The sequence below is a fragment of the Anthonomus grandis genome, chromosome 10 (assembly GCF_022605725.1).
Source record: "Anthonomus grandis grandis chromosome 10, icAntGran1.3, whole genome shotgun sequence".
NCBI lineage: Eukaryota > Metazoa > Arthropoda > Insecta > Coleoptera > Curculionidae > Anthonomus > Anthonomus grandis.
In genome coordinates this window covers 1,134,913-1,149,490 of record NC_065555.1, presented here as the reverse complement: position 1 = coordinate 1,149,490, position 14,578 = coordinate 1,134,913, and the positions used below count along the sequence as shown (strand labels likewise).

General features: G+C 32.7%; 1 protein-coding gene across 5 annotated transcripts in view; it reads right to left on the bottom strand.

The window, feature by feature from the left end:
• Positions 1-14,578, bottom strand: part of LOC126741626 (brother of CDO-like) — an 87,763-nt gene that overhangs the window by 29,310 nt on the left and 43,875 nt on the right. For all 5 annotated transcript variants that reach the window (XM_050448138.1, XM_050448140.1, XM_050448141.1 and 2 more), the window contains 3 exons: positions 2,557-2,641; positions 762-991; positions 399-703 (listed from right to left, as the gene is read on the bottom strand). In XM_050448138.1, coding sequence (XP_050304095.1) covers positions 399-703; positions 762-991; positions 2,557-2,641 — 620 coding nt within the window. The remainder of the gene's footprint in view (positions 1-398; positions 704-761; positions 992-2,556; positions 2,642-14,578) is intronic.

Here is a 14,578-nt window from a genome sequence, read left to right as displayed (position 1 = left end):
AGCATTTTTATGAGGTTTTCACTTAAAATTGAAGCAATTCCTTGCAAACAATTTCATATAAGAAGAATTCCTGTAGCTTCAAAATTGACTGAGCTAGACTCGGATTTACGAGAGTTGGACCAAGGAGATGTTGAGACAGGAATTTTCAATTTTTTTCAGGAAAATTTCACTTTAATCCATGATAATTCAAAAACTATTCCAGGCATTTTTATAAGGTTTTCACTTAAAATTGAACCAATTCCTTGTAAATAACTTCCTATATAAAGAATCCTTGTGGCCCAATAGTTGCCCGAGTTAGACTCAGATTTATGTGGTATGGACCTATGCGAGTCCAAAACACGAATATTGAGAACATTAAACCAGTTTGAGAACTCAATATCCCACCCTTACATACTCACCGATAAGTACCAGAATCAGTCACGGAAACGTTCCTCAATATCATACTCCTCACTTTGAAATCTCCACCCAACGGGGAGGCCACATACTTATCCCCCTTGTTGTATTCCACAAAAGCCGGAGGATTTGACTCAGGTACCTCGCAACGCCAGCTGACGGTGTTGCCAGACTGCACCGACGTAGATACAGACGATTGGTACGGTGGGTCGCCCATTGTTGCCATGGTGACTGTCCACGGGACCGAGGCTACCACAGATGCCCCATAGTAGGCCAGGCACTGGTAATCACCTGCGTTTTCTTCATTTACCTATGCAAGAAGGTACATCTATAGTATACAAAGGTTTTTTTTATGAATCTTATCTTACTTTAATAGACAGTTCGGATTTCTTCCTGGTGACCCGATAGCGGTCCTCGGGGATTAACTTGAAGCTATCGTTGCTCAGGAATATGTTCACTTTGCTATTGTAGGGGTCACTGGACGGGTAGAACTTCCATTGGAACTTATCGGGTTGGATGTTCATTTCGCAGGAGAGTAAAGTCTCGTATCCTCGTGGGAGTATCAGGGATTCTGGTTTTGATACCAAGTATTCGAAGTCTGGAAAAAGATGGATGTGTTAAAACCACTATTGTCTTAACATGTAGTAATCCGAATTATTGTTATGTAAAGTTAGACAGTAGAAGAGCAGAACGGTGAACCAACACACTTTACAGTATTATTTATTGGGACCATTGCAGATAATTGGTCGTGGATAGAAGGAAGCAATAAAGAGTGAAGAATACTTGGGAAATTGAGCCATATCCAACCAACATAACTATTGATTCCAGGTGGATTTTCAAGGAGAAGGATATCGATGGACACGGGCTGAAAAAAGCTCAGCTAGTTGCAAGTGGACACAAACAATGTGACAGTAATTCCGAAATGTACTCAACAGTTGCTGTCTAAATATTCAGTAGGACTTATTTGTGTCACAATTGGATGTTTTTTAAACGGTGAACTGAAAGACACTGTCTACGTGGAAATACCAAAGGGAAAAGAGAACAACGACTTCAAAAGGGCGTGTAAGTTAAGAAAAAAAGACTTCTCTGAATGTAAACTTGATTGATACGGGATTTAAGAGACCACAATCAGATCCATGCTTGTATTTTACTGATTGTATGTTTTTAGTAGTTCACGTTGATGATTTATTTATGTTGTTTAGAAAAACCAAATGAAATCAACAGAGAATCTTGGTTTGAAGTATGTGAAGTGCGATAATAATTATCATATTATCTCAGCATTTGCCGATGCAGATTTCGCAAATTGTACGATAGAAACTGGATTCGTAACTGTTTATAAAAATGTCATTTACTGAAAGTCATTTACTACAGTTTCGTTATTAAGTGTAGAGGCTCAATATAAGTCTCTTTCTAGTTGTACTACAGAGTGTAGTTTTGTTTGATATATGATTGGTGAAATATTGAATGTCCATGAAGTATCCATATCAAATGTTTAAGATATTAAGCAGGTCAGGAGGACACTTGTCGATGTTGACTTGATGTAAAACACTAATTTTGAAGAGGTCCAGTTGATAAAAATTTGATTTCCTTAATTTGTACATTAGTACTGCAAATATGTTAACAATAGCTCTTCCAACTGTAAATATTTTACAAATTAATGTTGTTAATGATAATGACAGGATTGAAGGGTGGATGTTAACATATAGCAATCCGATTTGTTATTATGTACAGTCAGCTTAAGATTTAGGTCTGTCAATAAGCGCAGCTAATTTCGCGTCGTATCAAATTAATTTTTAATGAGTTCTTGTAATTTTCACTTATTTAATTTACTTTAGCACATTTAAAGTATAGAACTTGGGGATCCTGAATTGGGGGTTCTTATCTGTTGCCAAGTCTATACATATTAAAGTAAGTAAAGGAGGAATTTGGCTCGGTCTTTAGGGGTTGTACTTGTAACCTGCACTTGTAATTGATGCATACTGAATTTCACTTCGACACGTGATAATTCAAAATCAATTCCAGGCAACTTTATGAAGTTTATACTCAAAGTTGCAGCGATTCCTAAGGAGCAATTTCAAATACATATTAAGAATTTTCGTAGCTCAAACACTTCTTGAGTTAGGTTCAGATTTACCTCAATTTATAAATTCTAGTAATACTAACCTGCGCAAACATGTTGAAGTAACACAGCGAGAGCGACCGCGACGGCGCAGAATCGACTGATTGATGACATTTTGAGGCCGCATCCCTAAAAACAATAAACAAATTGTAGTATTTAATTTTAAAATTTGAATTTCGCGCTTTCAACTATAATGTCATATGTGTTCACACAGGTCACAGTTATACTAGTTATTATTACGTTTTATTAGGTTGGCATGAGTGATTTATAATTTACGAGTTGCAATTTGTGTATAAAAGGCCATTCTACAAAATAAAATGATATACAGTTATTAAATATAAAAAAAAAAAGTTCTTCAGGGGCACTACTACTTCTCGCACAATATGGCAACGACGTCAAGGCGATTGGTCACGAACCGTGCCGAGTCCCATGGACGTACCTCATGCGACGTTGCCAACGCTTTTAAAATACCATGAAACTTACTGATTCCTGGTGATTAATAAACAATTTACGCGTATAATATTACGGTGCTAATTAAAATTCGTAGTGCGAAAAAACCCGTGTTTATATTCAAAACGTTCACCGCTACCGGAGCCAATTACGGGCAACGACAAACTGATGGTTTTTTAAGCGAGTACATAACGCCGTTAATTAAATAGCGTATTAAATAATATGTTTCGTGATGACAAGCGTCGATAGTCGCGTGCAATACGAAATTACGCGATACCATAACGGGGAGGGTTGGTGCTTTTAGAGTTGACATTCGTTTACTTATAAGGATCGAATGTGGGAAATATCATTGAGGAATTTTATTGAAATCAAGTATATTCTAATAGGGCTTTAGTGTGGTTAGACGTACACTTTTTATCCTTTTAAACGCTTTTTAGTCGCTCTGATTTTTTTCAATTTTTGCCTATGCAATCTTAACTTAAAATAAGCTATTTGCTAGAAAAAAGGTACTGTTAGGTTTGTGGCTACAGGAATTTTGAAGCTACAGGAATTCTTCTTATATGAAATTGTTTGCAAGGAATTGCTTCAATTTTGAGTGAAAACCCCATAAAAATGCCTGGAATAGTTTTTGAATTATCATGAATTAAAGTGAAATATTTCCTGAAAAAAATTGAAAATTCCTGTCTCAACATCTCCTTGGTCCAACTCTCGTAAATCCGAGTCTAGCTCAGTCAATTTTGAAGCTACAGGAATTCTTTATATATGAAATTGTTTGCAAGGAATTGCTTCAATTTTGAGTGAAAACCTCATAAAAATGCCTGGAATAGTTTTTGAATTATCATGGATTAAAGTGAAATTTTTCTGGAAAAAATTGAAAATTCCTGTCTCAACATCTCCTTGGTCCAACTCTCGTAAATCCGAGTCTAGCTCAGGCAATTTTGAAGCTACAGGAATTCATTATATATGAAATTGTTTGCAAGGAATTGCTTCAATTTTGAGTGAAAACCTCATAAAAATGCCTGGAATAGTTTTTGAATTGTCATGGACTAAAGTGAAATTTTTCTGAAAAAAATTGAAAATTCCTGTCTCAACATCTCCTTGGTCCAACTCTCGTAAATCCGAGTCTAGCTCAGGCAATTTTGAAGCTACAGGAATTCTTTATATATGAAACTGTTGGCAAGGAATTGCTTCAATTTTAAGTGAAAACCCTATAAAAATGCCTGGAATAGTTTTTGAATTATCATGGATTAAAGTGAAATTTTTCTGGAAAAAATTGAAAATTCCTGTCTCAACATCTCCTTGGTCCAACTCTCGTAAATCCGAGTCTAGCTCAGGCAATTTTGAAGCTACAGGAATTCATTATATATGAAATTGTTTGCAAGGAATTGCTTCAATTTTGAGTGAAAACCTCATAAAAATGCCTGGAATAGTTTTTGAATTGTCATGGACTAAAGTGAAATTTTTCTGAAAAAAATTGAAAATTCCTGTCTCAACATCTCCTTGGTCCAACTCTCGTAAATCCGAGTCTAGCTCAGGCAATTTTGAAGCTACAGGAATTCTTTATATATGAAACTGTTGGCAAGGAATTGCTTCAATTTTAAGTGAAAACCCTATAAAAATGCCTGGAATAGTTTTTGAATTATCATGGATTAAAGTGAAATTTTTCTGGAAAAAATTAAAAATTCCTGTCTCAACATCTCCTTGGTCCAACTCTCGTAAATCCGAGTCTAGCTCAGGCAATTTTGAAGCTACAGGAATTCTTTATATATGAAACTGTTGGCAAGGAATTGCTTCAATTTTAAGTGAAAACCCTATAAAAATGCCTGGAATAGTTTTTGAATTATCATGGATTAAAGTGAAATTTTTCTGAAAAAAATTGAAAATTCCTGTCTCAACATCTCCTTGGTCCAACTCTCGTAAATCCGAGTCTAGCTCAGTCAATTTTGAAGCTACGGGAATTTTTCATATATGAAACTGTTTGCAAGGAATTGCTTCAATTTTAAGTGAAAACCTCATAAAAATGCCTAGAATAGTTTTTGAATTATCATGGATTAAAGTGAAATTTTCCTGAAAAAAAATTGAAAATTCCTGTCTCAACATCTCCTTGGTCCAACTCTCGTAAATCCAAGTCTAGCTCAGGCAATTTTGAAGCTACAGGAATTCTTTATATATGAAATTGTTTGCAAGGAATTGCTTCAATTTTAAGTGAAAACCTCATAAAAATGCCTGGAATAGTTTTTGAATTATCATGGATTAAAGTGAAATTTTCCTGAAAAAAATTGAAAATTCCTGTCTCAACATCTCCTTGGTCCAACTCTCGTAAATCCGAGTCTAGCTCAGGCAATTTTGAAGCTACAGGAATTCTTTATATATGAAATTGTTTGCAAGGAATTGCTTCAATTTTGAGTGAAAACCTCATAAAAATGCCTGGAATAGTTTTTGAATTATCATGGATTAAAGTGAAATTTTTCTGGAAAAAATTGAAAATTCCTGTCTCAACATCTCCTTGGTCCAACTCTCGTAAATCCGAGTCTAGCTCAGGCAATTTTGAAGCTACAGGAATTCTTTATATATGAAACTGTTGGCAAGGAATTGCTTCAATTTTAAGTGAAAACCCTATAAAAATGCCTGGAATAGTTTTTGAATTATCATGGATTAAAGTGAAATTTTTCTGAAAAAAATTGAAAATTCCTGTCTCAACATCTCCTTGGTCCAACTCTCGTAAATCCGAGTATAGCTCAGGCAATTTTGAAGCTACAGGAATTCTTTATATATGAAATTGTTTGCAAGGAATTGCTTCAATTTTGAGTGAAAACCTCATAAAAATGCCTGGAATAGTTTTTGAATTATCATGGATTAAAGTGAAATTTTTCTGGAAAAAATTGAAAATTCCTGTCTCAACATCTCCTTGGTCCAACTCTCGTAAATCCGAGTCTAGCTCAGGCAATTTTGAAGCTACAGGAATTCTTTATATATGAAATTGTTTGCAAGGAATTGCTTCAATTTTGAGTGAAAACCTCATAAAAATGCCTGGAATAGTTTTTGAATTATCATGGATTAAAGTGAAATTTTTCTGGAAAAAATTGAAAATTCCTGTCTCAACATCTCCTTGGTCCAACTCTCGTAAATCCGAGTATAGCTCAGGCAATTTTGAAGCTACAGGAATTCTTTATATATGAAATTGTTTGCAAGGAATTGCTTCAATTTTGAGTGAAAACCTCATAAAAATGCCTGGAATAGTTTTTGAATTATCATGGATTAAAGTGAAATTTTTCTGGAAAAAATTGAAAATTCCTGTCTCAACATCTCCTTGGTCCAACTCTCGTAAATCCGAGTCTAGCTCAGGCAATTTTGAAGCTACAGGAATTCTTTATATATGAAACTGTTGGCAAGGAATTGCTTCAATTTTGAGTGAAAACCTCATAAAAATGCCTGGAATAGTTTTTGAATTATCATGGATTAAAGTGAAATTTTCCTGAAAAAAATTGAAAATTCCTGTCTCAACATCTCCTTGGTCCAACTCTCGTAAATCCGAGTCTAGCTCAGGCAATTTTGAAGCTACAGGAATTCTTTATATATGAAATTGTTTGCAAGGAATTGCTTCAATTTTGAGTGAAAACCTCATAAAAATGCCTGGAACAGTTTTTGAATTATCATGGATTAAAGTGAAATTTTTCTGGAAAAAATTGAAAATTCCTGTCTCAACATCTCCTTGGTCCAACTCTCGTAAATCCGAGTCTAGCTCAGGCAATTTTGAAGCTACAGGAATTCTTTATATATGAAATTGTTTGCAAGGAATTGCTTCAATTTTGAGTGAAAACCTCATAAAAATGCCTGGAATAGTTTTTGAATTATCATGGATTAAAGTGAAATTTTTCTGGAAAAAATTGAAAATTCCTGTCTCAACATCTCCTTGGTCCAACTCTCGTAAATCCGAGTCTAGCTCAGGCAATTTTGAAGCTACAGGAATTCTTTATATATGAAATTGTTTGCAAGGAATTGCTTCAATTTTGAGTGAAAACCTCATAAAAATGCCTGGAATAGTTTTTGAATTATCATGGATTAAAGTGAAATTTTTCTGGAAAAAATTAAAAATTCCTGTCTCAACATCTCCTTGGTCCAACTCTCGTAAATCCGAGTCTAGCTCAGGCAATTTTGAAGCTATGGGAATTCTTCATATATGAAGAATTCCCATAGCTATAATAGTAGCTAGCCCTTCATATATAAGCTTCTTTGCTAGAAAAAAGGTACTGTTAGGTTTGTGGTACAATTGTTGACGCTTTAGACTAGTTCCAGGTATGAAAATTTCTTCACCAAAAGTAATTTTTCCGAGTTTGACTCGACTACACTCTCAGCTTGTTCTTATCCCATAGATTATGAAAACACTGGTTTTAGTGGGTTTTAAGCAGAACTTTAGAAGTTTCGAAATTACCCATTTTTGGCACCTCAAAATTGTCAATATCTCGGGAACTATAAGAAGTACGAACTTCTGGATGGCCTCATTAGAATCAGACAACTGAAAGCATGAAGAAGCCGTTGGAATTCTGTAGATCGAAGTCGTGGTTTAGTCGCAATCTTCTTTCATTTAGCGGGGGCATGGAAATTTTTTCGAAAAAAATTTTTTTTCAATTTAAATCAACTACATTTTGAGCTTGTTCGTATCATAGTATCGTGTTCTTAGCATAGATTGTAAGAATAATTGGTTTTGGTGAGAACTTAGGCCCTACAGCACTTTTAAATAGAATTTGGAATTTTATAACTTAGAGAATGTAGCAAATCGAATTTTGTCCCATAGTAAATTAAAGGCAAAATCTGTTATACGCATCAAACCGCATTATGTCCTGACTTTTAACCGCTTCATTTCGCATTATGTCCATTTTACTGCTTGGCAGCGCCACCAGCCTTTAGGGTTAAAAAGACAAATTTTTTTCAAAAATCTTCTCAAGAAAATTTAACTTGGGTTTCGGTTCACCGGCTTGTGATACTTTGTTGCTACTGTTTAAGAACTAGATCTGCGATACAATCCTGTGCAGACGGGCAAAAAAAGCAACATTTAATTGCCTGTTTGGCTATTCGCAAGGCAAGGGCTAAGGCTTTTCATGAACTGATAAAGGCAGTGTCACGGTGTACAGTAGTGGCCAAAAGTAGATAGACAAAGTATTATTTTCATATAATTGTTTAAATATTTACCCACGGATCTCCCAGATTTTAAATTATTGTTATTTGTAAGGCGGTCTATAAAAAGATACCAATAAATTTCAGTTAAATATTATATATTATATCCAGGTATGAAAATTTCTTCACCAAAAGTAATTTTTCCGAGTTTGACTCGACTACACTCTAAGCTTGTTCTTATCCCATAGATTATGAAAACACTGGTTTTAGTGGGTTTTAAACAGAACTTTAGAAGTTTCGAAATTACCCATTTTTGACGATTTTTTGGGGCCTCAAAATTGTCAATATCTCGGGAACTATAAGAAGTACGATCTTCTGGATGGTCTCATTAGAATCAGACAATTGAAGACAATTGAATTTTGTATTAATTGCAAAATTTTTGCCAGTTTTTTTTCTGGAATATAAAGATGAATATAAAGAAAATATAGAATATAAAGATGGTTTTTAAATTTAAATTCTTTAAACAAAAAAGTTTAAACTTTGGAGCTGTTTTTTGTCACAAAAAGTAGACTTTGGTTTTAAAAAAATTGAGAAATTTTTAATTTTAATACAATTCTAAAATTAAAAACGAAAAATTTTTAAATTTTAGAACTTTTTGATTAAATTATTGTATTTTTATTAAATTAAAAATTTTAAATTTTAATGAAATAAAAAAAAAAATAGACTTCAAGTGACGTCATCCACGAATAAAACAATGATCGCTTATATGTATACAGAAAAAAGAAACCATTTAAATTCACTAAATATTATATTCATTGAAATAAATGTGATAATTCAAATATAATTTAAATGTCATTTAAATACCACTATTTTTTTTAGTGTCACTATGAAGCCAAATAAAAAACGTATAATTGAATCAATAGTATATTCTGTATAAAGTGATGTTATCAATGTAAGCTAACACGTTATTTTTCTTTTTAATAATTCCAAAACATTTATATTAAATTTTTGACAATTAGTCGAATCACGTTATTACAGTTTTGAGTCAAATATCCTAAAGATTCTTTAAAACAACATTGATTGACGTTGTTAAACTAATTACGTAATTTGGTTGCTGTATTGAAAGTACCTTGTATAGTTTGCCTAATTGATTATTCTGTAAACAAAAAGTTTGATAAATAACATGACAAATTACAAAACTGAAAAATATACCACAGTTTTTCCGTTTGATGTATATAGTAAATTATAAGAATACGGATTAGCTAGATCCCGATAATTAGAACAAAAAAGATACAAACATCTACAATGACATTTTAAATTTGGGCAGATGTCGTCGTCAATATCACGAAGTGGCATAACTCGATCCTTTCTACGTTCTGAGCATATTAACTGACAGGCGTATCTAGATTTATTATAAGGTACAATTTTACAAACAGACTTAACTTAAGTTACGCCTCTTTGTAAAATTTAGAATTCTCCATATTACTGGTCATTCTAAGGCGTATCTCAGTTAAGCCACTTTGTGAAATTGATTAAATGTCGATGTCGACTTACACTTTTCGGCTTATCTCAGAATTTTCTCGTCAATACTTGCATATTTTTGTTTTCCTAGGAGTGATGGAAATTTGAAATGGAATTTGGCATCCCAACGTGAATTTATTGATCGCCATATTGAAGTTCTGGAAACGGCTACCAAAACTACCAAGCAGTCTCGAAGACAAAAAAGTCTTTTTATTTTCTTTTTGCAGTTTCCCACTAATTACATGTGTTTTGATCAGCCAACTGTGATTCAACAAATTAATATTCCATTTAATAATAAATGGTAGTAAACATCCAGGTAGAAATAAACGTCATTCTAATAAACATCCAGGTAGAATAACCGTCCAGGTTTCTACATACCTACATAGTAAGTAAAGTGGATTTTGGGAAAATCCCAAAACAAGTAAAGGATTAAATAAAGGGTGTCTAAATTAAGTGTCTGAACCAAATGATTCCTCTTAAGTAACCAGGTCAATCAAAAAATAAAGATAATCGGTACAACCCTACGTTTTTATTATTGAGAATAATAATGCTGGATTGAATAAAATAAGACTAAAATAAGAGTTCAATTTACACAAACCCCCATAAGGCATTTATACAGCAAAATAAAATAAGAAGTTGACCAAAATGCAACTAATATTTTATTTTTATTTGAAAACGAAAGTATGCACGGCGTTTTTGGTCAGAAAACCCATTGAAAGACAAAGAGATAAAATTTACCTGGTATGTAATTGGTCAATTTCTTGAAATATACCTGGCATGTGATTGGTAATTCCTTATTTCTTATGTTTTTTTTTATTTTGCTGTTTAAAAATGCATTAATGTCAAATAAGGCCTTATTTTATTCTATTTGTCTGTATAAATTCAGCTTAACCAGTCGGCAATTAAGGTATACATTTAGGTTTACACCCTTTATATTAGGTACAACTTTATTAAGATTAAAGGGTTTTTAGGGGATTCTAGTTTTCTTAACAACATTCCTAAGGTTTTGACTCAAATTTAAGCGTTTTATTAGTATTATAAAAAGAAATAAAAGCAAAGAAAAAATGGCGACTGGATGCATACACAAATATATTACCTATTACCTAGTTGTTGTTTATTTAATGTGTCACAATGAATAAGCGTCAAAACTCATCAAAATATTTTAAAATAAAAAAACCTTGATTTTACCCAATAATATTATTAAACTTAATACTTTCCTTATTGCCCCCCGTAAACGCATTTCTAATGTAAACTTTGTGGACGGACTTGTATCCTGTCATGCGAGGGGTGCCGGCGTAGTTTACAAGTGATTTACAACCGCTTATAAAAAAAGGCGGCATTTTGAGGCGATCAAAGAAGTGATTCTACTTGTTGAAATCTATATACTTTGGTGATAATATCCTTCGAACTACAATTTTAAATCACATCCAAAGATTTCCCAAGGTAGAAGCTCACTATGTTCGTGCTAGTTCTAGCAGGGAATATCTCCACCCCGAATTAACGGTATCCAAGATGTACAATATGTTTCTTGAAGAATTAAGTCCAAATGAAGAAAAACCTTCAATTGATTTGTATCGTAAGGTGTTTAGATCTTTAAATTTGTCTTTCCACCGGCCAAAAAAGGACCAGTGCTCGTTATATTTGTCCTACAGAAAAGGAGATCCAGCTTTAAAAGAGAAGATAATGGATAAGTTTAATAGACATGTTGCAGAAAAGACTAAAGTAAGGGAACTTAAAAAGATCACTAAAGAGAAGGTGTTAGCTGGAGATAGCACTATAGGATGTGCAAGCTTTGATCTTCAGCAGGTAATTTACTTGCCACAGTCAAAAGAAAATGCTCTATTTTATAAACGACGTTTAGCAAACTATAACTTTACTTTTTACGATATCGCTTCAAAGGAATGTCATTGTTTCATTTGGAGTGAGCTAAGTAGCCAAAGAGGTGCGTCGGAAATCAGTTTATGTGTATATATTGCTCTACAAAAATACGCCTCTAAAAAAACTATTCAGTAAGTCAGTAGCCTTGTTTTCAGATGGATGCAACGGGCAAAATAAAAATTCTGTCGTTGCTGCAATGCTTTTGTATGCAGTTGCTAACTTTTCGAACATAGAAGAGGTTTCATTACGTTTCTTTGAATCATTTCATGGGCAGAATGAAGAAGATTCTGCCCATAGCGCAATATCAGCTGCCATCTTGCGCGCAGGTGATCTTTTCATCCCGTCATCCATTTAGCACGCCATAAACACCCTTAGAGTGAGTCCTAAACCCAGCCCGTTATTATTACGTATGGTTTCTTTTATTATATCAACGTATTTAAATTAGATTTTTATTAACCTGAGTTTATAATGTTTTTTTTTATGTTATGTGTGTATTTAGATCTAAAAATTACTTTTTCTCATTTATTTTTATAATAATACCTTTATTAAACATTTTGGTTTAGTTTCTTTAAGCACAATGTTTACTTATTTTGTCGCTTTTTATGTTTTCATATAAGTTGATTAATAAAATAAAGTATATTTGTCATTTTAATTATGCGGTGTCTCTTTTATCTATGGTAACGTACCTAGATGTTCAGAGACGTAAATCAAGTTTTGTCTTATCAAATTATATAAATAAATAAATAAATAAATAAGGTCTTTAATAAGTCAAACAAAGTTACAATTTTTTTTTTTTTTTTTAACAAATAATAATATACAAAATAATGTAATTTAAATAGTACAGGAATGGCGAAGTCTAGCAAATAAATGCTATTCTACTTAACCATGTGCATGTACCTATGCTTACTAAAAGTAAGAGAAGAAAAAAAGAGAATCAATCCCTAAACTGTTAGCCATATTACAAACAAAAACATAACAGAGCCATTCAATACACCACTTCCAGTATCAATGTGAGGGGAGACCCATATACAGTTCTGAACGATCTATGAAGCAGCAGCGAGAAGCGTCTTAAAGATACAAAAAAAAGAACAAAAATAAATCAGATCATAAATTCACTGGACGATTTTGTGTATCTAAAAGATAATTTTTTACTTTAAATTTAAATTTATTAAAATTGAAAAGTCGAAATTCGTCAGGAAGTGAGTTAATCAAGCTAATTGCATTATAAGAAAAAGATCTAGTATAGAGAGCAGTTCGAAATTGTGGCATTGAAAACTTTAACTTATATCTTATATTGGCAGAGTGAGCAGAACGTCTTGTTTTAAAAATGGTACGCAAGATATTAAAATTTCGATCTTGATTAGATAAAAGTTTATATGTAAAATTACTTAAGTGATGTTTCCAAATATTATCCATTCTTAACCATTTTAAATCAATTATTTTTTGAGAGATGTGATCGCGTTTTTTAAGATCAAAAATTAGACGAGCGCAAGCATTTTGCATTACTTGAAGCATATTTTTGTGAAGCGAGTCAAGGCATGGAAAATAGATAAAATCACAATAATTAAAATTTGAAAGAACAAGAGATTCGGTTAACATTTTTCTAAGTTTAAAATTTAAAAAGTGTCTATTTGTAAACAGAATCTTTAGCCTCGAGAAAGCCTTACGTCTTAACATCTCCACATGAGAATTAAAACGTAATTGGGAATCAATAATAATACCAAGATTACGGGCTACCTCTACAAAGGGCAGTTTGTTGTTATTTACGCAAATATTCATATTTAATTTGACTATTTCTACCGCGTTCTTGTTACCAAAGACCATAAGGTTTGATTTTTTTGAATTTAAGTTAAGGTTATGTTCAAACGAGATCTTACTTAGCAATTCTAAGTCTTCATTTAAGTGAGCAGATGCAGCGTTAAGCTCATTGGGATGAAAAGAAATGTAAAGCTGCGTGTCATCAGCATAAGCCATTACATGACAGTTTTTTAAGGACAATAAAATATCAGCAGTGTAAATTATGAAAAGCAAGGGTCCCAAAATAGACCCTTGTGGAACACCAGATAAAATATCCAGCTTGCTAGAAGACTCATTATAGTACCGAACTTTTTGATATCTATTGGATAAATATGATTTTATTAAGAATACTGAGTCGGCAGAAAACCCAAAGTATTTTAGCTTAGATATTAAAAGTTTATGGTTAATTGTATCAAATGCTTTGGAATAATCAAGCAGGGCTAACACTGTGACATTGCTGCGATCCGAATTTTCAAAAATGTCATTTGTTACTTTAGTAAGCGCTGTAGATGCACTTAATCCTGCCCTAAATCCACATTGATTATTTGGCAATAAATGTTTAGATAGGAAATAGTCATAAATTTGTTTATAGATAATTTTTTCAAAAATTTTAGACGCTGTAGGTAAAATACTTATGATACGCAAATTGGAAAAATCATTAGGATTTGAAATTTTTGCTAGTGGGATTCCAATGGCACTTTTCCATGCAAGTGGAAAATAATTTTGCTCAAAACAACAATTGATTATATGAACCAGGAAAATATCAATGTACGAGCTACAATATTTAAGCATTCTAAGAGAAATAACGTCATCTCCCGAGCTATTCTTTTTTAAATTATGTAATATTTTATTAACTTCCGCAGCATCGGTTAACTCAAATGAAAAGTGGTTAGCTGCACTAAAAACGTTTGTGTCATAAAAATTTATTTTGTTGTCACAGTTATTATTAACGATTTGAAAAAATTGTGCAAAATAAGCATTAATTGCATTAGGATCAGAAACATGAGGTGGTAAATCTTTTTTTGTAGTATCAGAAAAATGTACGTCTAAATTTCGAAGTGTTAACCAGGTTTTATTGCTATTATTTTGTGATGTAATATGATTTAAATAGTTTTGTTTTTCCCGGCGAATCATAGTAACACATAAATTTCTAAGTTGTTTATAGTTGTTCCAATTTTGAATGCTTTTTGTGGATTTAAAAGTTTGTAATGCTTTATTTTTGTCACTAATAAGCATTCTTAAATTGGGTGTCAACCATTCAGCTTTTGGTTTTGTGATTTTTCGTGTTTTTAGTGGAGCATGCTT